Here is a 26,602-nt window from a genome sequence, read left to right as displayed (position 1 = left end):
ACTATTAGAGTACTGGAATTTTGTGGTGGATATTACAAGTATCAGAATTCAAATAGGATTAAAGACAAGAATAATCTGAAACCTGATAAAAAGCCACGTTTAACTTTCTTCTAGCATTAACACAGGGTTTAGGCAAAAAACTCAAAAACAAGACAGCAAGCACAAAGAAGATTTACACTACCCAATACTTTAAGGGCGGGTTTTTTTTACTATTCAGTTAAACTAGGCCTTACTTGCTATTAGATTAAACTCGGAACAAATTTAAGTAGACGGGCGCCAGGGTGTCCCACGTTGGTTTAAAGGAAATCCTCCAAGTCAACCTATATCTTCATATAGGAAGCTGGGAACCTTTGAACACTTAAGTTAAATTTGAGTTTTAAATGGTACTCCACCAGTAAAATTTGAAGAGTTTTAATGGTCTCCACCAGGGTATAAACAGTTGAGGTTTAATGGTCTCCACCAGGGTTTAAACAGTTGAGTTTTAATGTTCTCTACCAGGGTATAAACGTTTGTGTATTCTATGGTCTCCACCAATAAAACATAACCTCACTTGAGGTGATACGAAAGCACGAGGTTAATGTAGACAACATATAACTTTGAACAGTTATATGAAGTAATACACTACACCAGTGCGAGCGAGACGCAAAACTGTCGAAAGCTATACAACAAACATAAGCTGAACGCTTTTAAGAAATAATCGCGATGACGCGAGAGTTGTTGCCCAACTAGATCTGAATTACGACTGCCAATGTAAAGTTTCCAAAAAGCAGCTATTCATTGTTTATGTTTTTAATTAAAAATTGGCAATACTTTCAAAGTTAACTGATCTCAAATCTATAACTAAGGGCGGGTTTTTCATATAAAAATAATCTACATTCTTTGTTTAAACCTAGTTCAATATATGTTTTGTGTTTTTCAGTAAACAGTAACGTTACTTTTTATCTTAGTTTAACTGAGTGTTTGGCCATTTTTCAATTTTTCATTTTACAAAAATTATTTGCCTAAAACAGCTGTTCATTGTTTATATTTTTCAGTGAAAAGTTAGCAATACTAACAAAGTTAACTGAACTTAAATCCAAAACTGAAAAACATAATCATTGGTTAAAGTCCGCCTAAATTTGTTCCGAGTTTAATCTAACAGCAAGTTAAGCTTAGTTTAACTGAGTAGTAAGAAACCCGCCCTAAAAAACACAGTCATCGTTTAAAGTCTGACAGAATTTGTTCTGAGTTTAATCTAACAGAAGTTAAGCCTAGTTTAACATAGCCTTAAGAAATATAATTCAGAAACTCATTATCTTGGCTTTTTTTCAATATTTTGAAGTTTTTTTTTCATACAAAAAACTGAAAATCATTTCCTTAATTTTCTTCTAAATATTAATAATTGTCTTTTTTTAATAAATCTACTAAAGTTCTTTGTATAGCATATTTGATTGCAAATAAGAAACCGTGAAACTAGACTAATTTATTTAAAGTGTGATAAGGTGCTTAAAATACACCGACATATTTTATAAGAATGAATATCACAGGGAGGTGGGACGATAGTATTTGAAAATAAAAATAATAATAATAACAAAAATGGATGGCAAACATTTGGGAGTCGCAAAGTGGGGCAACATTTATAAAGTAGCATGTAGGGCAAGGTTATGGTATATAAGTATTATCATACTTTCATACACAAATGTATATTTAAAGTCTATATAAAAAAGGATATCAAAAAAAATAAAAAGTCTATAAAAAAATGTATAACTATAGAATTACAAACAGATTACAGTAAAAAATCAAATAAAAATGTTGTGGCATATTCTCATACATACAAAGTACAGTGTATAAACGTCAAAGGACGTTCTAATAAGTATGAATGAATGAATGAATGCATGTAGGTAGGTATGTATGTAGATCTATGTATGCATTTAAACTTTTAAGGGTTTATGGTGTATTAGTGATGATAATTTTGTTTTTATGTCTATGTAAGTGAAATTGTGATTTTATTTTCATTTGTTAGTTTATTTTGTTTAAATGCTTTTAAAATTTGTTCTTTGTCAGTTTTATATTTTGTAAATCCTGTAAAAAAAAGAGTGTGTCTTTTCTCGGCTAGTTGTTTTGTTGTACATTCAGACTTGAGCCTTTAAGTTGACTTGAATTTTAAATGCGACACAAAGGATCCTGACTACGTAATTCAAACTGTCTGGTAGCTCCTACGAAAGGACCGATAAAGGCAGCAGGCAAACAGGATTGTAAGTACCTATAAATGAGTGAGAGAAAAATATTCTTAGTAAAAATATGTTCAAAGTTAACGAATATTGAGTAAAGCAAAAAAAAAACGAATTGATATTCAATGTATATGTCCTTATTTTTGTTACTATGGGCGGGTTTTTCTGATAAAGATAATCTTCATTCTTTGGTTAAATCTGGTTTAATATACGTTTTGTGTAACGTTATCGGTTAAATTCCGCCTTTATTCTGAGTTTAATCTAACAGCAAATTAAGCCTAGTTTAACTGAGTAGTAAGAAAACCGCCCTAAATAACATTTGGTTTAAACAGCAGTTCGTTGATTGACAATCAGTGTTTTAGAATAATTTACAAGTATATCAATGAGATAGGGATGAGTTTATTCATTACTGATTAAAAACGTTTTAAATCCTAAATCACAAGCTATTAATAACAATTTAGGCCGGGTTTCTTACTCCTCAGTTAAACTAGGCTTAACTTGCTGTTAGATTAAACTCGGAACAAATTTAGGCGGACTTTAACCGATGATTGTGTTTTTCAGTTTTAGAATAAGTTCAGTTAACTTTGTTAGTATTGCCAACTTTTCACTCAAAAACATAAACAATGAACAGCTGTTTTTTGCAAACAATAGTTTGTAAAATGGAAAATTTTGGAAAAATGTTAAATAAACATTTAAAACAATATTTAATAAAACAAAACAAATCAGAAAATTGCAATTTACATAAAATATCAATTTTTGTTAATTATGTTTTCTCTCTTATAACTTGAGTTTAATTGGCCAATTACACTCAGTTAAACTAAGATAAATAAGTAACTTTACTGATAACTGAAAAAGACGAAACATATATTAAACCCGGTTTAACCAAAGAATGAAGATTATCTCTATCAGTAAAACCCGCCCTTACTCGTTCCCACGACAATCGATGTATTCTCTATCTATGATGAACCCGTTTAAACATGTACTAAAATATGTCCATACAATGTTCAACATATTTTAACTGCATACAACCATGGAAAATTAATCCCTTTGGACTAAGCCGATAAATGTGGCTTGCCTTCTGGGTTTAGATCTAACTGGCTGAGATAAAAACCTAGTTTAATATATGTTTTGTGTGTTTTCAGTAAACAGTAACGTTACTTATAATCTTAGGACGGGTTTCTTGCTACTGAGTTAAACTAGGCTTAACTTGCAGTTAGATGATGCAACATCATTCATAATATATTGCAACTGGGGTGTTTATGGCGTCCTTATGTAGTTAATGTGATGTGGCTAACAATATTGAAGGCTCAGCAAGGACCGTAATGGTTGTTGTTGTAACAGCTAAAACTATACAATAATCTAGTTGGGGGATTCTACATCAATGTCCAGGCCTTAAAATTGGGCTACTTCAACTGGATGCGTCCAAAAATCCATTGGACAGAGTGAAGTAGGGTTGTCTGAGCAGTTGAATATGTGATGGGTATCATGAGGACCCAGACCACATGCAGGACATTCGTTGGGGACGGCACGGTCTATACGTGACCAGTAGGCATTAAGCATGTTGCTCCATCTCGATTTTAGTTGTGCCAGAACTACTCTTGTTTTCCGCGGCAGGTTTTCTTCCGTGTCTGCTATGGGTGGTGGACGACCTCCAAGTACGACATTCATGCGGTATCCTGCGATCGCGGAATTTATGGCGTCTCTATGAATGTCGTTCAAAGCTGCCGAATACGAGGACTGATCCAGTGGATGCCGCACATATCTGCATATGTGTTCCTCGTATATACGAAGATACTTCCGGACATGCCTCGGGGGAGTATCCAATTGTGTGATGTAAAAATTTGGATGACTTCCCAACAACAATACTAAAACAATCTTCCGTAATGGTACAAGTACTTGATTATATATTTATGTTGTTTCTAACCATTTTATGAAATTCATACAATACCATTTTCAGCTAATCGACTTCGCCATGGTTATTTCATAATATTAGGGCTAATAACCTTAGATAGTCATGAGGTGTGGATGACACCTAATACTTAAGGCGCAGTAAAGCCTTAGGTCAGCTCGAGATTTGGAGATATAAAACTATGGACAACGAATTGTTAATTACTAAATTGTACATGAGTACCGAGACATGTTAATGTTCCAGAAAATATTACTGCTGACGCACTAGCTCGCCTACATTCTAACGATGCACAATTGTTGGATTTCTACTCTCCTACAGTAAGTCTATAATTCAGCTGAATCTTTTTGGGACCCTTCAAATAGGATGGTCATCCGCGACTATTTTCTCAGCTTTCAGACAAACCTGGCCACTGTATGATGGCAAAAGGACTCAAAGTTCGGCTAAGACTTCATGCAGGTTTACTGACAGGGCATTGCACAATAGGTGTGCACGCCAGAAGACTAAATCTTTTATTTATTTGAACAGTTACTTTGTTGGTGTTTCGCTCTTTCGTCTATCAGAACTTCTACGTAGAGTAGTTCCACGTTGAAGGACGCAGTGGATCTATCCAGGATGAAGGTACTGAACATGGACATGTAATGTCCCATTTTATGATATTATTTTAAACTCTCTAAGATCAGTTAAAAGGCCTAGTAGTTATTATTAACTTACCTGAATGCCAGCCACACCTAATACTACACCAGCTAAAACTAGAGTCTTTGAATCCAAAATATGCAAAAGTTTGTGAAAACAACCATCGTTATTAGCATGAGCAACAGTGCAAACTTCAGCTTCATTAAGATTAATGATGGGACAACAAGATGAAGGTATAGTTTTATTTGGGAAAATAGCTTCCCAATCAGCAGGTCCATAAGTACCACAACAATCCAACTACACGAAAGAAGCGAAACATAAATAAACAACAATTAGAATGCACAAATTACAAGTAAATCTTTAAACCAACTCACTCACCTCTGTTTGCAATAGAGTCCAGCCATCACGATAGTGTTCTCGCTCGTTGTAATATTTCATAGTATTATTAAATTGTACCTCCATAATCTGTTGCAGACCGGCATGTTTGATATAGCCAGCTATACCTAAACCAATCTCAAAGAAAAACACAATTAAGGCCAATATGGCGAACGATAAAATCATGCAACTGTTTTCTTTTAAAGCTCCACAACAGCCCAAAAAGCATATAAATGCGACAATAGTACCTATAATCATTAGTATTATGGGAGCTGTCCATATATGGTCACTAACAAAATTCGAATAGTGAGAATAATTGAACTGGACCATGGCTCCCACTAGCAAGATTAAGATGCCCGACAGCTGTAAAATTTTGTTTAAATTATAAGTTTTACTAGATTTAAGTTCAATACTTACGGCAAATAATAAATTGCAAAAAAATGTTAAATATTTTACACATGTTAAACCGCCAGAAGCCATTGTGTATAATTTCTTTTATTAAATTCAATCTGAAAATTAAATAGGAAAAAAATAACAGATTTTATTAATTGCCAGAAGTAAAATTGTGTGTCTCTTCATTAACAAGTAAATTAAGAATAAATGTTGCCTTTAGATTTAAAACCACTTCAATACCACATCATACTCTCCACATAACCGAACATATACAGACGGACTTTGCTCAAATGCTCCCCCAAAAAAGCACACATTTTTGTTCACGCGTGCCATAGAAATGTGGCTCATAAAATGACAATAGGTAATGACGATGTAGTGTTGTCTTTAGATAAGTGTGTGTGTGTTGTAATAGAGTGTGTCAGCACGTTGTGTATGTGTATATCCACGAAGAAGAAGATAATTAAAGAGGATAGATTAGAAGAAACGCATAAGATTTACTAAATCATTGCGGTTCAAAATAAAAGAAAGATCATATTTATGTCGCCTATAGAGCCCAGTCGAAGAAGTTACTAAGTTACTACCACTCTTATGGAACATGGCCATAAATGATATTCTGGTAAAACTAGACTCTCTTGGCTATAAAACAGTCGCCTATGCTGATGATGTCGCGGTTGCGGTATCAGGCGATCACCTTGAAACCATATCACAAAGGCTAGAACAAGCACTAAAGATCATTAGCTCGTGGAGTGTCGAATGTGGTCTTAGTGTCAATCCTAGTAAAACGGAACTTGTGCTATTCTCTAGCAAATATAAGATTCCTTCATTTCCTCTTCCATGCCTTAATGGCGAAGTATTAAAACTCTCGGACAGCGCTAAATATCTGGGCGTTATCCTAGATAAGAAACTATCTTGGAGTACAAATGTACTCTCTAGGACATCTAAAGCCATTACGGCACTATATATTTGTAGGAAGGCCATTGGAACATGCTGGGGCATAAATCCAATGAATGTTCACTGGATCTTTGAGGCAGTTATTAAGCCTATTATGCTATATGGGGTTGTTGTCTGGTGGCAGGCGCTTGAAAAGGCTTCACTCAGACAACAACTGGAAAAAGTAATGAGATCAACTGCGCTTCTTATTACAGGCGCTCTCAGAACAACTCCTTCGAAGGCGCTGTTCACTATGCTCAACTGGCTCCCGGTCGATCTCCTTGCAAGGAAATTGGCTATGTCAACTGCGGCCAGACTGAGTGTAACTGGCAAGTGGATTCAATGCTCCATAGGCCATGCTAGGATCATGGATCTTATATCGGATAATCAGTATATTGTTGATTATTGTATTTCAGTACCGTCTCTAGTGAGAAGGTTCCAATATCTTATCTCTTCGGAGTCTGAGGAATCTCTCCTTCCGCCAATTAATTGTTTCCGAGTGTATACAGACGGATCCAAGACGACGAAAGGAGTGGGTGGTGGCATTTTCATTGAGGAATTTGGAACGAAAATCTCCTTCCGACTTAATAATGAATGTAGTATCCTTCAGGCTGAAATATCGGCGATAAGAAGGGCGGTAAATTGGCTAAGGTACTATCGGATATCTAATAGGGATATCATAATTTATACTGATAGTCAAGCTGCTATTAAATCCCTAACTGGTGTGTTCTCCACATCCAAAATTGTCCATGAATGCCGGACGTCTCTCAATGAGATGGCGAGACATTCGAACATCACCCTAATTTGGGTAAAGGGACATGGGATTTCGTATGGCAACGGTATTGCTGACACATTGGCAAGAGCTGGCACTATGCTCAGCAGCATGGACATAGATCAGTTCTGCGGTATACCACTACTTGCAGTTAAGAGGCAAATCAGTAAAAAATGCCTCTGCATCGCTCGCGACATATGGTCGCGAGAATATACGTGCACAACATGTAGAGTGCTGTGGCCACAAATGGATCCTCAAAGATCTAAATATCTTCTTGGTCTCCAAAGACCGCAGTTAATTAGGCTGATATCGATTATCACTGGCCACTGTAAATTTGGGAACCATGCCAGACGCATTGGTCTCCCGTTCAACGATTACTGTAGGATTTGTCAAAATGAGGATGAAGAAGAGACCATTACTCATCTTCTCTGTGATTGTCCTGCTTTGGCGGAGGCTCGTTTTCAGACGCATGGATCGACCTGCTTTGGAGATCTAACCGAGCTGTCAAATATTAAATTAGAACGTCTTCTAGAGTTCATTAATTTGTCAAATTGGGTGTGAATCCTATAACTCACACTACTCACCCATGGCAACTGCCCTGGCTTTCTCACTTCTCATCCTCTCCTTCTCTTTGCAACTGTTTCTGTTCTTTCACTCTCCTCAATCTCACCCTCTCTTCTCGTTTCTTCTTCTTACAGGTATTTTTACAAAGGGATCAACATGGACCCAAGTAAAGCCGACATTGGCTACCTGTGAAAACCTAACCTAACCTAAGATCTGCAATAGTAAGGAGTGAGATCGAAAAATTCTTAACATACATATATGTTTATAAAAAAGAAACCACTAAACTTACAGCTTTATTTTTTTTATTTGATTGAAATTATTATTACAATTTACAAAAAAAAATATTTTTATAGTTTTTATCACTAGTGATGGAATTTTGAACCCTTTTCGGAAACCCTTCCATTAACGTTTTTATAGTGCTTTCTGTCACTTTGCTCGAACATGTAGTCCATCTCCGTTTAAAATCTACCACACTTTTGGACACCTTTTTTGTACTCTTCAATTCTCTTTTAACAAGAGCCCAATATCTCTTTACTGGCCTTAGCTCCGGGCAGTTTGGAGGATTTGCCTCTCTTGGTACAAATACCACATTATTGTTCTTGTACCACTCAAGGGCTTGTTTACCATAGTGACAGGATGCCAAGTCAGGCCAAAAATAAGTGGACACATTATGAAGTCTTATGAATGGAAGCAGCCTTTTTTGTAAACATTCCGTGATGTAAATTTCGGTTTTTTAGAGCCCGTTGTAACAAATGATTGGCTTCTTTTGCCGCAACTGCATATTGCTTGCCATACCAAGAACTTTCTGGGAAATTTTGTCTGCTTTTGGGTCCTAAACTTTTCTTCAACATTCCCTCGAGCATCAGCAACATAAAACTTTTGACCTGGAAGTTGCGAAAAATCTGCCAGAACATACGTTTCGTCATCCATTATGCAGCAAGAATATTTTTTTATAAAACTTGACTTCAATTTCCGTGCTCTGTTTTTGGCCTCTAAATTTTTAGCAGCGTTCCTGTCAGGAACTTTTTGAGCCTTGTATGTTTTTAAACCTGCATTAGCTTTAACTTTTCGTACCAAATAGTCCGAGCACTGAGCTAACCGGGCTGCTTTCCTACCGGATGTGTTGGGAGCTCTTTTGAAAATGCGTTCTATTTTTTTGGCTTTAGAAACATCATGTGGACCATTCCTTCTACCTGAACCAGGTTTTCTATCAACTGACAAGTTCTCCCGGTACTGTTTAATAACATTGGAAACAGTTTGACGGCAGACCTTTGTATGCTCGGCCAACTTTTTGTAAGACCAAGTTGGGTTTAGTTGAAAATATTTAATAATTTCAGTGCGCACTTTTTTCTGGTCACTCATTTTAATCCGATTAACAAAAAAATTAATATAATTGACATTACACATAATAACTGACATGTTTTTCAAAGGTAACTTGATCAAAAAAAAATCAAATAATACTTTGGTTGAAAAATGTAATGAAAAACGTGTGTTAAGAATTTTTCGATCTCACTCCTTAAGATCTATTTATCCATTTACTTACAACGGTCCTAATAATACCCCGTTATTATCCAAGATTTTAAGACTATGTTTATCCAGTCCAATAAGTATTTTGGTAGTCTTCAAGTTTTGGCCATAGGGCAAACCAATCATACCTTTCCAGGACTGTTTAAATATGTCACGAATTCTTTCGAATAACAACCTGTCATCTGTCCCTGTCATATATATCAAGGTTCGAACTTAATCTAGTCAGTTTGTCCGCATCCTCATTACCATGCACATTACAGTGACTCGGCACCCAACACAATCTAATGGTAAACAATCGTCAGAGATCTCAGAATTCTCAGCGAAAACTGCACACCCACCTAACAGTCTATCGGTACTAACTGAAGGTGTTCCGCCAAGAATTTTATAATCTATAATTCCGCTAAGGAAATTACCCTGATCAAGTAGAACTTCGTATAAAATGTTTGGATGATTGTCGCACAATGTTTTAACTAACGAATCCGTAAAGCCTATTAGTCGTAGATACAAGCCTACCATCTCTAGTTGGATATTATATCGAAGGTGTTCCCCAAATACTATTATAATCTACAATTCCGTAAAGAGAATTACCCTGATCAAGTAGAACCTTCATATAAAATGTTTGTATGATTGTCGCACAAAGTTTTAACTAACGAAGATCCGTAGTGCACTGTCAACAGTAGCAATATTGTTCCTGAGATGTTGATTTATCAGTCTCTAAAGTGTCTTCAATAGAAATAGGTCTAAAATCCTTAAGCTTTGAATTACTTGCCTTACTGGAGTTGGGTTATCTACGGCTGTCGAGATTTCATATATCCATCTAGGCAATCAGAAAGTTGGAAAAATTATCTCAATGAACACGGTATAAATCGTTAAGGGGAACCCAACTATTGTTAAGCAATCTTTGGTCTATATATTTTTCTTATTCTATCGACTAAGTATACATCCATCTAAGGAAGCGGGTCTATGAAACAAGCGATATGACGTCCGTACTAACCTGAAAATCCAAAGTTAGTAAATGGAGAAAAGAAACATAAGTTTACTACTTATCAAGTTGTGGTTCACAATTCCACCCCTTTCCCCGAAGATCAATGACAAATAGCATTCAAATTTGTTAGAAAAAGTGGTTGACTTAAATCATTTGAAGAGCTTTTAAATAAGTTTAGTATTCAGTTAATTGTTATCTATAGTTTTATCTCTCTCTAACCTTATGATAAATGGTTGGATAAATTTAAAAATAAGTAGTGTGAAAGATAGTTTAATGACTTTATAGTTAACTTATCTCAGCAGATAACAGGTTGTGGTTCACAGCTATATCACTGTCGAAAGTCAAATGTTTGTGGTTTTTAGTAAATCTGCAGAAAAACTTTAGTATTAATCTACAGTTTATACATATTTTATGCTTAAGGGCGAGTTTCTTACTACTCAGTTAAACTAGGCTTAACTTGTTGTTAGATTAAACTCGGAACAAAATTAGGCGGACTTTAACCGATGATTGGGTTTTTCAGTTTTAGATTTAAGCTGAGTTAACTTTGTTAGTATTGCCAACTTTTCACTCAAAAACATAAACAATGAACATCTGTTTTTTGCAAACAATAATTTTGTAAAATGGAAAATTTTAGAAAAATGTTAAATAAACATTTAAAACAATAACAAATAAAACCAATCAAATCAGAAAATTGGAATTTACTTAAAATATTGAGTTTTTGTTCTTCCGAAATCATTGTTTTATTGTTTTTGTTAATTGTGTTTTCTCATTTATAACTTGAGTTTAATTGGCCAATTACACTCAGTTAAACTAAGATAATAAGTAAATTTTCTGATAACTGAAAAACAAAAAAACATATATTAAACCAGGTTTAACCAAAGCATGACGATTATCTTTATCAGAAAAACTCGCCCTAAGATGAACTGAAAACATTAACAAAATCTCAGGAGTTACCACGTAGTGCTCCACAGTTCGATCTCTCTCTAACAAAGTTGTAAACACAATTGTATACAAACCATTAAACGCACATAGAGAAATAGAAGAGATAAGGTAATGTTTTTCGCACAACCAACAAAAGTATCTATGTCTAATTACACATCCATCTGCAACACTCTGTAGAAACATTATTAATACTTCAATATTGCACTCACACCTCTTTCTTTCTAAGTGGACTACTGGTTTGTATGACGTTTATATGAATGTGACATTACTTTTCTTTTCCGTTCATCGTTTATAGATGTCATTTGTGTGTAGTAAGAGAAGAAACAGTTACCCGCCAATAATAAATCAATACTTGCAAAAAAATGAAATACATACATATGTATCAGTGTATGTTTGATATGTGAGAATTAACTCATCGATACTAAGTAGAGTACATATTAAAACCAAGAGTACAACAACAAAATAAATAACAAATATTAAACTTAAATGCCGTTACTACTTGTCATCTTTTTGCTTGACATCAGTGTGGTCAATTGGTGTTAAAACCGATTGGTGTGATTCTAGATGTATATATATCTCAAAATTGGGGCCCACATACTCTTGAAGGGACCTCTTCAATAAACGAGAGAAGAAAAATTGCAAAAAAAAAACAACCAAAGAAAGAAAGTCCCAACAGACTAGAGATACTGGAAGCATCTCTTTTACTCCTGATTACAATCACACCAAGATGAAGGAAGTTCATTAAGGTAACATTTCCCGGGGAATGTTTCGAATCTGTGACATTACTAAAATACCAAGATAATTAGATTGAATAGAATAGAGTCGATTGGTGTCGAATAGAATACAGTCGTCTGGAGTTGACTAGAATATAGTGGACTGGGAACAAAGCCGACAAGACTCTATTTAAGATATCTTTTTTACAGAAAGTGTCTCTGTTGGGAATACGGTTTTCGTATAGAAATGTGTTTTCTATTAGGAATACAGCTTTCATACAGAAAAGTGTATAACAAATACTTATCAGCAATCTAGTATAATCACCGATCGAACTTCTGGGCAAATAAGAAGAAATATAGTACTTTGATCGCAAGATCACTCTTTTCTTAAACAAAAATTTAATATGAGAATGATTATCTAAAAAGCATGAATCAAAATTCTAGTCAAATCAAAACGAGATCGAATTTCGATCTCACGATCAAAGATTTAATCAGCCATGATCATCGATCGAGCTCCTGAGCTACTCAGCGGTGCATGATCACCTGCCGAACTCCAGAGCAAATAAGAAGAGATATTGAACTTTAATCGTGAGATTGATCTTTTCTTAACCAAATATTAAATACGAGAATGATCAATTATCAATCCCTGATAGGTGTTTACTCTGCATCAAAACTTGTCCAAGAATGCCGGACGTCTCTAAACGAGATGGCGAGACATTGAAGAATTACCCTCATTTGGGTCAAAAGACACGGGGATATAATGGGCAATAATATTGCTGATATCTTGGCGAAAGCTGGTACGAGGATGGCCATACTGGCTATAGACCAATTTTGCGGCGTCCCCCTAAGGGCCATTGGGAAACAAATATACAACATTTGTTTTAGTTTAGCTCAAGATCGGTGGTCTCAGGAACACACTTGCTTGATTGCTAAGTTGATATGGCCTTGTATGGATCTTACATTTAAGGGCTTAGTAGAACACATCTGAGCATTCTGTTATCAGTTCTTACTGGTCATTCCAAGTTCGGAAACCATGCTATACGCATTGGTCTTCCATACAATGACTTCAAAATGAAGAAGAAACAGTAATTGTTTCTTCTGTGTAACTGCCCGGCCCTTGAATATATCGGTTATAAGGCAATATGGTCGGCATATTTTTCTGATCTATCGGATCTATCAACTGTTTAACTTGAACGTATTCTAGCATTCTCAAAACTGTCGAAATGGGTGTGTAATTGATCACACACTATGATACTAACTTCTCTTACAGACTCGCTACTATTCTTTTTATTTTTCACTTCTTAAATACTATTCATTATTGTCTCTATCGCTCCTTTCTCCTTTCCATATCTAGTTTTCTTTCCAGACATTACAAAGGGACCAATTTTGGACCCAAGTACACCTAGGCCTCTATCGGCCCTGTTGTGCGTGCCTTAATCAGTGCCTCAGGTGGGAATCGAACCTACCATCTCCGGTCTACTAGACTAGAACTCTAACCACTAACCTACCGAAGGCCAGATTTGTAGTAAAACAATTTTTGCTGATTATTTTAGTAGATTAAAATTTTCAAGACCAATCAAACAAATCAGAGTTTAAAACTTGGGCTCAATATCAGTTCTTAATTTCAGTTCATAATTGAGATTTATATTTTCTTTATTATAACTGACTATATAATATTAATTACAAATCCAAAATAAATGGATACTTGTTGATAAAATTTACTGTATTTAGAACATTGCAAATCTAGTTGTACATTTAAAGGCCAATAAAATCAGTAAATAAATAGGAAGTACAGGTTACAAATGTCAATTAAAGTAAAAAAGAAACACCATCTATTATAGTCAGTCAGTCATTTGGTACTTTTCACTTACATACACATGTATATATGTCCATCAATCAGAAACGACGTTATTGTCTTGTGGAAGTATGAAGTAATAATTTTATTTGAAATGACATTTTGTATACAATTTTTTTAGCTTAAAAAATACTACACATTAAATAAGGGCAAATATCAATTAATTAAAGGGTATTTCAATAAAAGTGTTAACTGCTGAAGAATGACTGCAGATTGTTAAAAAAAGTTTATACATACATATATACATACGTATGTATATTAGGGTTCTATAAATCGACTTTCGAATAATCGAACAATCGACTTTTTGTCGAAAAAAGTCGAAAAATCGAAGTCGACTATTTTGTTCCAAAAAAGTCGATAACTCGACTATCGTCTGTGAAAAGTCGACTTTGTTAATAAAAGTCGAAAAGTCGGAAAAATTCGAAAAAAGTGAAAAGTCGAAAGGTCGAAAAAAATCGAATAGTCGAAAAAAAGTCGAAAAATCGAAGTCGACTATTTTGTTCCAAAAAAGTCGATAACTCGACTATCGTCTGTGAAAAAATTGGCTTTGTTAATAAAAGTCGTAAAAAGTCGAAATGTCGAAAAAATCGAAAAGTCGAAAAAAATTAAAAGTCGAAAAAAGTTAAAAGTCGAAAAGTCGGAAAAGGTTGAAAAGTCGAAAAAAGTCGTAAAAAATCGAAAAGCCGAAAAGCCGAAAAGTCGTAAAAAGTCGAAAAGTCGAAAAGTCAAAAAGTCGAAAAGTCGACTATCATATAATGCAAAAAGTCGAAAAGTCGACTATTCATATAATGCAAAAAGTCGAAAAGTCGACTTTACCTAAATGCAAAAAGTCGAAAAGTCGACTTTTAACTAAATACAAAAAGCCGATAAGTCGACTTTTCGTTTCAACTATAGAACCCTAATGTATATTTAAATAACTGTTATGTTATTATTAGGCCAAGGATTTTAAAATTCAATTAGAGCGTTAAACAAATCAATATTTCATTATTTTCTAAAGTGAAATTAAAAAGTATATTTTTTTTAATTTTACAAAATTGGCAAGTTATTATTTTACAAAATAAAAATATGTCTATTATTAAAATGGTGTGGAAAAGCGAACAATAGCGGTTCAAATTTAGGTCAATAAAATTTAAAATATAAAAAAATCCAACTAAGAATATAATTCTTATATCAGCTGCATAAGTTCCCTTAAAAATAATAATCTTCTTCATACGCACACACACTCACATGCACACATATGGGTAGTATTTATTATAAAAGTTAGTTGGTTGGTTAGAGTATTTGTTCTAATTATTTATTCAAATTTTTAAACAAAAAAAATAATAATAGACAAAGTGTTATAGAAACAAGCATGAGCTATTCCCAATGTTATATACCCTATTCTCAAGACTTCTAACTGGCCTGATGAGTGCTTTTTATCATTCAGAAACTCAGTTCTGAAGATTTTTTAAATCAATCTTCTTAAGGAATGTTGTTTCTTTCGAAAAGTTTTTGAAACTATCTTTGGCAAAGGTTTTATAATCACAGAGAGCTTAGTATTTATAGACCCTTCTTGATAATTAGATATTATAGAAGAAAGATACTCGAAAGTAATTTATAAGATGAGTATTGTATCTCTAAATGGAGGTCTTAGCGATCTGGAAAGCAATGGAACTGATAGGAAATCACACGCCGTCAAGCAAAATAAGTCAAACTAGCACGGCTTTAGAGAATTCACCGAGCGCATCTTCAGTGGCCTAAATTTTCCCTCCAACGAACACCATTCAGAGGGGAAGTTCCGCAAAACTTTCATCTCAGCAGCTGCTCGCTTTATACCTACCGGTCGTATATCCGTAGTGCCGCAGCACTTTCCCGCAGCGGAAGGCTCGCAGATGAAAGAGATGACATCCGAAATGCCAACCCAGGTAATCCTTGGCTCACCCAGCTAAACCTTGAAATCAGCAAGTTGGTAAATAAGGACAAGCGGAAAAGATGGCTAGATCACTTGAAGAACTGCAACTTGAGTTCGGGTGTTAGTAAGTTATGGTCTACAGTTCGACCTCCCTCCAACCCGACGGAGTTAGCAGACATCCCCATTTCCGACCCTGAACGGTGCTCGCGCGCATTTTGCCGGCAATTTATTGAGCAAGTGACAAGACGAAACGAAGCGTTGCTCGCAAACTTTACAACCTTCTAGTCACGAACATACCACAGCCCTTCACGTGCAGACGTCATCAACAACGCCAAACCATCTGAGGCGATTGACCCCGATGGAATATCCACGCTGGCGAGCGGGGAGTTGAGTACCTGACTATGGTATTCAACAAGTCAGTGAGATGCCTTGTAATACCCGAAGCCTGAAAAAAGGGTAACGATGGAGTGATAATCATACGGACCAATTTCCCTCCTATCACTAGTCGCCTCCCCCAGCTGCCCAGCCACCTAACAGCAGCTCGTCACCAGCATGGCTTCTGCAAAATGCACAGCACCACCACGCCATTGCCACATAGATCTCACAAGGCTTAAATCAGCAGAAGCCCTGTGAAAGGACGGTTCTAAAAGCTCTTGACCTGTCGAAAGCTTTCGACACTGTCATTCACGCCATACTTTTCGAGAATTCTACAATCCACAATGCCCAACAACACGAAGAGATGGATCGAAGAGATCCGTCAGTCGTTCGTGGAGTTTGTATATTATACTATTATGGCGACGGGCCATAACATTGACGAATTATGCGTTCTGATTCTTCACTGCGCGTAACCTGCAATAATCACGAAGCAAAGTCGTCAACAACACTTCTTACCACCTGGACGAAGGAAGTAAACCTAAACCTTGGCATCGTAGTCGATGGAGCCTAAATTCCGACCGCCCAAAAATGTTGGGGTCACATTTGATATCCTCTTTACTTCATCAGCTCACGCCACTGCAATTACTCATATAGACGCCATAAATTCAGCGGTCGCAGAATACCGCATAAATGTCGTTCTTGGAGGTCGCCCACCGCCCCTAGCAGACACGGAAAAAACCTGCCGCGTAAAACAAGAGTAGTTATGGTACATCTAAAATAGGGATGGAGCAACAGGCTCAATGCCTACTGGTCACGTATAGACCGTGCCATCCCCACAAATTTCCTGCATGTGATCAGTGCCTTCATGACACCCGACACATATTCAATTGATCAGCCAACCCTACTTCACTCTGTCTAATGGATTTATGGACGCACCCGGTTGAAGTAGGCCTAGTCATTCATGAAGAACCCCTCGATTAGATTACTGTTTAGTTTTAGCTGTTACAACAACAATAGTATATCACATCGATCTGGGGTCTGTAGTATAAATTGTTACTTCAGACCCTAGTCGATAGTCAGGTAGCACTTCAATCATTAATGTTTTATTATATCAAACGACATAGCTGGTAGCAGGGGTCAGTTAAACCCATCATTTGCAACTGTCTACAAGATGCAATATTTAGGAAATAGGTTCAATAGAATAAATTGCGAAGTATTAGCTATATGTATAATAATTGCTTTTATCATGGTGTAGGGTATATAAACAAATACTCGTACACATTTGCTCATACATACATACTTCTCATGGTGACCAAGTTCTTTGCTTGTACTTAAAAATACTATTTACGTACATGCATATGTAAGACTCTACCTACTAAGGCACAACGGAAGACATGAAAAAGTCAGAAAAGTCATGTCAATAACTTTGTTTTAGTTTTTCTGAGAATTTTCTTCTCATATTTGTGCATTTTCTACATACCACTACTTGTTTTGTAGTTTTGTTGCATTATTTTAATTTTTTTCAATTTATTTTTTATAATATTATATCTATTTATGTACGGCTTACTATCCAACGTATTGGTAATTTAGTTTTGACCCAATTTATCGCAATCGATAATTTAAAATGCAATTAATAAGAAATACAAATTGTTTTAAGTATTTTCTATGACATTTTCATATGAACGCCCCAAATGAAAAGAAACATTTTAAATATACTTTCGCTTTTTAAAGGGAATTTTGCTAAGTTGAAAGGAAAATTTTCAACATAAAATAAAGGGAAACAAGATAATAGTTCTTTGAACACCAAAATGTTAGGGGTGCAGTGACATGTACTAGTTATCGAAAACTAAGCGATCACTAGAATCCTGTTAAATTCAAATTGTAACTACAACTTAGTTAGGAAGATTTGTATAGATAGCTGGAGAAATTGAATTAATATTCTCAGCATTGCGTATGATGCATAGGACCAACCGAATCATTCAGTATCTGCTTTTTTCTCAGGGTATTTTTAGAAATTATGTAATGAATCTCATATCGCTGGAAACACTGGTTCGTTTAAATATTTTTACATACATTTTTAAATCAAGATGATCCTTAATAAAGCTATATAGTGAATTATAGTTCACCTCATCATAAGGGTAAAACTCTGTTGTATGTAATTTGCCTAGTCTAACTAAGAATTATCTGCTGATATGCATTCTTGTGGAAACAAAATTTAGAGAAATAATAATAATATAATAATGAAGAAGTAGACCAGTTGTTGTTGTAACAGCTCGACTGTGGCCGATAGTTCTTTCCTGGGGAAAAAAACTTTCGCTTGATACAGCTGTCGGTAGGTTGACAATCTTTGGCCAAGTATGACTCGGGTCGTTCCGGAACGAAGATCCAGTTGTCGTGGGAACGAAGTAGACCAGTCAAACGGCATGGTAGACCTAGATATATCTAGAGTTGATTTAAACATTTAATTGTAGTAATAGATTCGATTTTGAACATTACATGGGATGGAAACGTGGCCCTAACGAAACTACATGCCGGAATAGATAAGTATGAGGGACATTTACTGATTGATGCGAATGTAGATGATCTTATGGTGTTGTGACGTAATATCTTTGATGAAACCTATTTCACTTAAATGATGAAGAAGTTGTATCTGGTCTCCGACGGAAAGCTTACTCATAGACAGACCGTAGATAAAATCCCTTCTATTGATGACGCTACAGCTTGTTCAATAGGTAACCATGAAGGATATCAGTAAGGGCAACCGAACGAATTAGGGGAAACTAAGGAACGATATATTGACCATTTTCATCATTCAGGCCAATATGATTCCATTGAGACGACAGGTGAATGTTGTAATCATCGGGATTAACACTCAAGTGTCATCGAAAAGAACAGCGAAGATAATGGAAACATCACTCGGGAAACCTTTACAAATTTATCAAAATGCCAATGATGTAAAAAAGGTCTGATAAACTTCTTTCCTGCTATTCTAGTGGTTTTTAAAGGGAAATCAAAAAGAAAAATGACTTTGGCAGTGTCCAGCATTCTTGTTTTACTGATCGCCAAAAAATTATTCTTTTTTTATGATATGAACTTAGATTAACAAATTATTTTTTTATAAAACTGTAACCTTTTTTAACTTTGGCATGTGATGGCGGAGTCTTAGGGCGAGTTTTTCTGATAAAGATAATCTTCATTCTTTGGTTAAACCTGGTTTAATATATGTTTCGTGTTTTTCAGTTATTAGTAAAGTTACTTATTATCCTAGTTTAACTGAGTGCAATTGGCTAATTAAACTCAAGTTATAAGTGAGAAAACATAATTAACAAAAACAATAAAACAATGATTTCGGAAGAATAAAAACTTAATATTTTAAGTAAATTGCAATTTTCTGATTTGTTTTTTTATTTATTATTGTTTTAAATGTTTATTTAAAATTTTTTTCCAAAATTTTCCATTTTACAAAAGTATTGTTTGCAAAAAACAGCTGTTCATTGTTTATGTTTTTGAGTGAAAACTTGGCAATACTAACAAAGTTAACTGAGCTTAAATCTAAAACTGAAAAACACAATTATCGGTTAAAGTCCGCCTAAATTTATTCAGAGTTTAATCTAACAGGAAGTTAAGCCTAGTTTAACTGATGAGTAAGAAACCCATCCTTAAACTCACAAACTGCCAGGTTATCCCACAAAAAACAAAAGTTGCATTATAGTCAGCCTACAGGTCCATATTGCCATCTCTCAGAAATTCAAAAAATGACTTTAAAACATTAAAGTCAACCGATTTCAGAAGTGAAGAAACATCATGGTACTTGTCGAAAAAGTCGTATTTGAGCCTCAAGTTTTCAAATTTGATACATTTGAAAATAATGTGATCAGAAGTCTCGTTCACATTGCACACATCACAATGATAAGAAAGAGTCAATTACGCCAATTTTTTTCAAATACATTTTACCCAAAGTATGTCCACTCATATTTCTATTAAGAATCTTAACAGTAGCAGGTACAAGCCCATGATTTCCAAAGGACCAGGGTTTTCTCGGTACATTAGGATAAATGTTGGCAAAAAAATTCCGTCTCGCTCGCGGGAAAGCTTTACATATTCAGAATTGTAATCCTCATATAGGTAGACAATCAATTATACAACGAATTGCAGTAAGCATTTTCAATTAAAAAGTCCTAATTTAAACAATAATACAACAATACACATAGTATATGTAGAACAAATTTTGCAATAATAAATTACACATTATAGTAATTATGTTTGTATTTTTGACATTTCTGAATTTATTAAATACATACACAAAAAGTTTTTTAAAAATTATACAGAAAATGTCTACTTATTTCACTATAAATACTCTTTCACATTATAAATACGAACAAATTTTCCAAAAATTCAAATTCACGATCATAACGCATAATTTAAAAAAAACCTTCACAATTTACAAAAAATTTCCAGACTTTAAAATTAAAAAAAATAATTAATAAGTATGGCAACATAAAATCTATCAATTTCATTTTCTTATGCACATTTTTTTATTTTGGCAAACAAGAAATAACAACACACAAAAGAAAAAACAAAATAATGTAAAAAGGAACACATAAAAAAAAATGTAATACAGTTTTTTACTATATCCCCAACGAGAAACACAAACTTAAATTTGCATAGAATATAAACCCAAACTCCCCAAAAAATTACAAACAGGTAGATACACATACATTTCTATTAGTTTAAAGAAGTGGCCAACATTTTGTTAGCTTTAAATTTTGTTTAATAATTTATTATTTATTTGTTACCTTTTGCTTTTTTAATCACTCACAATTCCCGTGTTGTTTAACTATAATATACTACGTAAATCAGTGTTAAAAAATCACAACACCTTTTATAATTTTCCTGTTTGCAAAATTTTTATTTATAATTTTCCTTATATTTTTCTATGCGCCCAAAAAACCTTCGTTGTCTGCTTATGAAATGGAATTGATGTGAAAACAATTTTTTTTCCAAAATACCAAAACAAAGCGAATGAAAAACATCAAGAAAAAGAAATGTCGTGCAAAATGTACCTCCTGAGTGTTAACAATTTAGCGTGTTTTTAAAACTATTGTTAAAGCACTATGTATAATAGGGTGTTATTCGAATACAAATTATTCGATTAATCGAGTAAAAATTTTAGTTTTTCTTCGAACGAATAAAATTTTTAAATTAGAATAAAGAATTATTTGAAACATTTTTATCAAATATTCGAATAATATGTTTATATTACTTTTTACACATATTTCATTATACACTCAAACCTCGTTTTATACGTATTCTATGCGAATTTGAATTAGTGCTGTTTCAAAATTAAAAAATTTTTCTTTGCAAAAATAATTTTGAGAAATAACAACAAAGTACTTCTACTGATTTTCTACCGATTCCGGTTCGGATATATCAAGTATTGTTCAATCCTTTGTTTTCTTGTTTTCATAATTTTTTAATGGTTTTAGTAAAGAATTAAATTTTTGTTGATTTTTTTATGCGATTTTGTTTGACTTTTGAGGGAATTATTTGAAAATGTTCGCTTTTTTATTAAAAACCCAATTACTATATTTTGTATGAAGCTAGTGTATCGTTTTGTGAGAAGTCGATAACTCGACTATCGTCTATGAAAAATGTCGAAAAGTCGACTTTATAAATAAAAGTAGAAAAAGTTGAAAGGGTCGAAAAAAGTCGAAAATAATCAAAAAGTCAGAAAATGTCGAAAAAAGTCGTGAAAAGTCGAAAAGTCGGAAAAAGTTCGAAAAACGTCGGAACAGTAGAAAATAATCGAAAAAAGTCGAAAAGTAGGAAAAAAAACTTATTTGAGATGTTCCAAAAGACAATATTGTTTTGTTGGAAATAAGTTGTTTTGTTAGTAGAGTTATTTATAGAATATTTATAAAAAAAATAATAATAAAAAACGAGTACTTTCCGTTCAAAATTTCTTTCCTTTGGAAGAAATATAAAAAAAAAACATGAAAACTTAAAAAAATACCTTTTTGTCCTCTAATCCTACTCGCCAAATATTAACTCAAAATCTTTTCTCCAAAGATTTTGAGAAAAAAAGTCAGAAACTCTAAAATAGTCGGAAAAACTCAAAAACAGTCGAAAAGTTGAAAATCTAAAAAAGCCGGAAAAAGTCAAAAATACGAAAAACGTCGGAAGAAGTCGAAAAGTCGACTATTTATAAAATTCGAAAAGTTGGTTTTTAATTAAATGAAAAAAGTCGAAAAAAACTAAAAAATCTACTTTTCATAAAATGCAAAAAGTAGAAAAGTCGACCTTTAACTAAATGTACATTAATGTACTCAAGCCCGTTTTTTACCCGTACCTGAAGATTTTGGAGGTGTTTGGCAAGTTTTACTTATATTTTATTAAATTATTCAAATAAAATCTTTTATTCGTTATTCGTTCGAATAATAGAATAACTTTTAAAATTGAGTCGACTACAAGAATAAAAAATACGTATTGTAAGTTTTCGACTGATTTTTAACACGAATAATAGGCAGGCAACTCTAATATATACCCTACAAATTGGTCATTTCGTTTGTAATTTTTAATGTATATATACATACATACATACATACATACATACATACATACATACATACATACATACATACATACATACATACATATATTCCGGGTTCTTCTAGATAGCTGAGTAGATTTGGGCATGTCCTGCCCCTAATCTGTCCACATGTTTAAATCAGTTTTCTAAAGACCTCTGATATGTACAAGTTCTAAAAAGTTCGTTGTTTGAAATCAGAAAAATGGTCTAATATATAACAACAGCGGATTAAAATGTAAAACATGACATTTCTAACGATAACTGGTGTAAATATTTAAAATGATGTCCCATTAGTTGTTGTAGTTTCCGATTTGAACAATTACCCAGCAGTTCGACAAAGAGTCAATGCATACGAAAAAGACAGTAATTTCCACTAATAGTTAACCACATGGATGATCGTAATCCGTATGTTTTGGGTCATTCGTCACGAATGTACTCTTTGTAATCGAGAATGAAGACAGTCGTCACTTTAGTGTCCTCTTTGTAAGCGAGAGCGGAGGCAATTGTCTCTTTACTGTCTCTTTGTAGGGTGTAGAGTGGCGATTGACTTCCTCGTAGGACAAGCCCATGTTAAAATGGTTGGTCACCTGGGTAGTCAGGTGGCTAGGGGCCACCACAAGTGGTAGGTTAAGTGGTAATTTCGGGACTGTCCCGTCAAACTGCTGGGTATTAACAAAAATTACAATTTTATATCAACGAGTTTTTTTTTTTAATTTTTTTCTCCTTTTTTCATTTCAGCGTTTTTTATTTTAGCGCAAGTCACTAACACTGTTGTAGTTTGACAGCAAAATTCAAGAGAAAGAACATTATCTGCACAATTTAAGAGAAATCGCCAGTGAATCGAAGCAATAAATACTCTTAACGTAAGTGAATAAATCTGCATATATTTTTAAATATTTTTCCATTTATCATTGGGAGGTCGTACCGATATTAATAAAGAAAACAAAAATATTTATTTAGTTTTATGCTAAATTTATATTAAATATTTTGTGCAAACTAAACAAAAGAATAACAAACAAACAAAAACAATGTTTCATAAACATGGCAACGAAAATATGAAAACAAAAAGTGTTTATATCAATTTACCAGAGAAACATGATCTGAATCTGAATAAAAATAATGACGAGCAAGTGGTTGTTTATTGGTATCGTTTGCCAAAATTTAAAAGTGTTTATTTATTGTATTTGTTATTACTGCTGTTGGCCATATTTACAATGTGCCTGCTGTTCAATAGTTATTTGATGAAATTGCTGAAATTCGAGAATATTTTAAAACTGGACTACGACTACTCGGTTAAAAGTGGCGCCGTTGATCAATGTCAAATGCAACTGGTGGAAAGTATACCCATACATCTTAATTTTACGGAAAACAGCCCATCATTTATGTCCTCCTATGATGCCTGGAAGTTGCTCTTGAACATTAGTGAAAGTTCTTTAGATATTGGTTCGTTTTATTGGACTCTTAGAGGCGTGGATGTTATCGAGGATCCCACGGCTGCTGAAGGTGAAGATATTTTTCAAAGCTTAATGGATGTTGGGTTAAAGGGCAAAGTTAAGATACGCATAGCCCAAAGTATGCCTACATATAAGGAGCCTGATCATGATACCCAGCTTTTACAGGAGAAAGGAGCTGCCGAAATACGTTCTTTAGATTTTGAGCGTTTATTGGGTGGTGGTGTTTTACACACAAAATTCTGGATTTCTGACAATAAACATATTTATTTGGGCAGTGCCAATATGGACTGGAGATCTTTAACGCAGGTTAAAGAATTAGGTATTTTAGCCATGAATTGTCCCACACTGGCGCGAGATTTAAGTAAAATATTTGAAGAATATTGGGTGTTAAGCAGAAATGATTCGGTCATTCCCCAAAACTGGCCTTCGAAGTACCATACAAATTACAATTTTCAAAATCCTATGATTTTAAATGTGAACAATAAATACAATCAATTTGCGTTGCTCTCTAGTTCACCACCACCCTTAACCGCCAAAGGAAGAGTGGATGATATAAAAGCAATATTAAATATTATATCCAATGCCAAAGAATTTGTAAATATAGCTGTTATGGACTATTATCCCTTAATTATTTACCGAGCAAATAAGACTTACTGGCCATATATAGATGATGCGCTTAAGGAGGCCGCAATTAATAGAAGAATAAAAGTAAAAATGCTTATATCCTGGTGGCGTTATTCAAATCCCTCGGAGGACTTCTTTTTAAGATCATTACAAGCTATTTCCACAGCCATGCCAGGTGTTGATATACAAATAAAACGTTTTGTGGTACCAGCCGATGAACATGAATTTTTGATTCCTTATGGACGTGTCAATCATAATAAATATATGGTAACTGATAATACAGCCTATATTGGTACATCCAATTGGTCGGGTGATTATTTTACCGATACTGCTGGTGTGGGTTTAGTATTGCCGGATACAGTGGAAGTAGCTAATAATGCTAATAGAACTAATACTATACGACAAGATCTGTTAAGTGTTTTTGAAAGAGACTGGAATAGTCCCTATACGAGGGATTTAGAGGTTGAAGATGTGGTAGATAATTGATCTCAAGACGTTTTATTATTTTTTATTTTTTCGCTATTATTATTTAGATTATTGTATGAATTTTTTTTATTATTATAAATATATTTGAAATTTTGTTTAAAATTATTCAATTTATTAAATTTCTTTAAAATTATTCCGTAAAGACTGACACGAATTATATATTTTAATTCGGTTACTTTGTTTTCTTCTAATCCTGTGTTTACAGGAAAAATATAAAAATGTATTGGAATCGAATCATAAAATAATTTAGTAGAGACACAAACCTTTTCAAAGGTAAAGCAGTAGAAGAAATATTAATTTGGCTGTAATGTGTTCCATATTTTGCTAAGTTCTATATTTTGCTAAGTTGGAAGAATTGTGTGCTAGGAATAGTTGCTAAAGGAGCAGTGGCTTTATCATAAATATGTATATAACTTTATTTAAAGTCACATAAATGATACGAATGTAATAGCATTTGAGGAAATTGCTTCAAACGATGATTTCTCTTTCTTTATGTCACACACAAAATCCAAAGTTTCAGTGTGCAGAACGGCACAAAGGGTATAGACCCTAAAATATACAAGTATTAAGCGATATTTTATCATAGCATTTATATAAGACCTTTTCTGAAAATCACTTAGGGCGGGTTTCTTACTCCTCAGTTAAACTAGGCTTAACTTGCTGTAATATTAAACTCGGTACAAATTTAGGCGGACTTTAACCGATGATTGTGTTTTTCAGTTTTAGATTTAAGCTCAGTTAACTTTGTTAGTATTGCTAAAGCCGGCTTTACACGATCACACAAGTAATATGATTTGTCAAAATTTTGTGTAGAAGAGTACGGATGGGATCGTCTAAACGCAATATGTAATGAAACCATCACACATTGAGAGAGAATACAGATGGAAAATTTGACAGTCGTATGGCTCTCTTCATTTTTTGAAATGATTCAAAAAACTAGCCGGTTTCATTAGATCAGGGATGTATTTTTATGTAAACACGTATAAAAAAATGTGAAACAGCTGTTTCCATCTGACTTTTTAATTGTTTTATACCAATCGTGTAAACACAAAAAATATACGTAAAGTACGTAAAGTGTGATCGTCTGAAGGGCCCTTAACTTTTCACTCAAAAACATAAACAATGAACAGCTGTTTTTTGCAAACAATACTTTTGTAAAATGGAAAATTTTGGAAAAAAATATTAAATAAGCATTTAAAACAATAATAAATAAAACAAAACATATCAGAAAATTGCAATTTACTTAAAATATTAAGTTTTTGTTCTTCCGAAATAATTGTTTTGTTGTTTTTGTTAATTGTGTTTTCTCACTTATAACTTGAGTTTAATTAACCAATTACACTCAGTTAAACTAAGATAATGAGTAACTTTACTG

At 33.9% G+C, this 26,602-nt stretch overlaps 2 protein-coding genes across 2 annotated transcripts; one reads left to right on the top strand and one right to left on the bottom strand.

The window, feature by feature from the left end:
• Positions 1 to 1,641: 1,641 nt before the first annotated feature.
• On the bottom strand, positions 1,642 to 21,061 carry LOC111675000 (CD63 antigen). Its single transcript, XM_023435691.2, has 5 exons — positions 20,871 to 21,061; positions 5,545 to 5,636; positions 5,131 to 5,490; positions 4,831 to 5,049; positions 1,642 to 2,242 (listed from the first exon to the last, which is right to left on the bottom strand). Exons 2-5 carry the CDS (start codon positions 5,605 to 5,607, stop codon positions 2,177 to 2,179), a joined length of 708 nt encoding a protein of 235 aa, XP_023291459.1. The 5' UTR covers positions 5,608 to 5,636; positions 20,871 to 21,061; the 3' UTR covers positions 1,642 to 2,176.
• On the top strand, positions 20,642 to 25,332 carry LOC111675002 (5'-3' exonuclease PLD3-like). The gene is made up of 2 exons (XM_046951220.1): positions 20,642 to 20,778; positions 23,402 to 25,332. Exon 2 carries the CDS (start codon positions 23,692 to 23,694, stop codon positions 25,225 to 25,227), a length of 1,536 nt encoding a protein of 511 aa, XP_046807176.1. The 5' UTR covers positions 20,642 to 20,778; positions 23,402 to 23,691; the 3' UTR covers positions 25,228 to 25,332.
• The last annotated feature ends 1,270 nt before the right edge of the window (positions 25,333 to 26,602 follow it).

The sequence above is a fragment of the Lucilia cuprina genome, chromosome 2 (genome assembly GCF_022045245.1).
Source record: "Lucilia cuprina isolate Lc7/37 chromosome 2, ASM2204524v1, whole genome shotgun sequence".
Lineage (NCBI taxonomy): Eukaryota > Metazoa > Arthropoda > Insecta > Diptera > Calliphoridae > Lucilia > Lucilia cuprina.
Note: the sequence above shows the minus strand (reverse complement) of the source record. Positions and strands in the feature narration are given on the sequence as shown.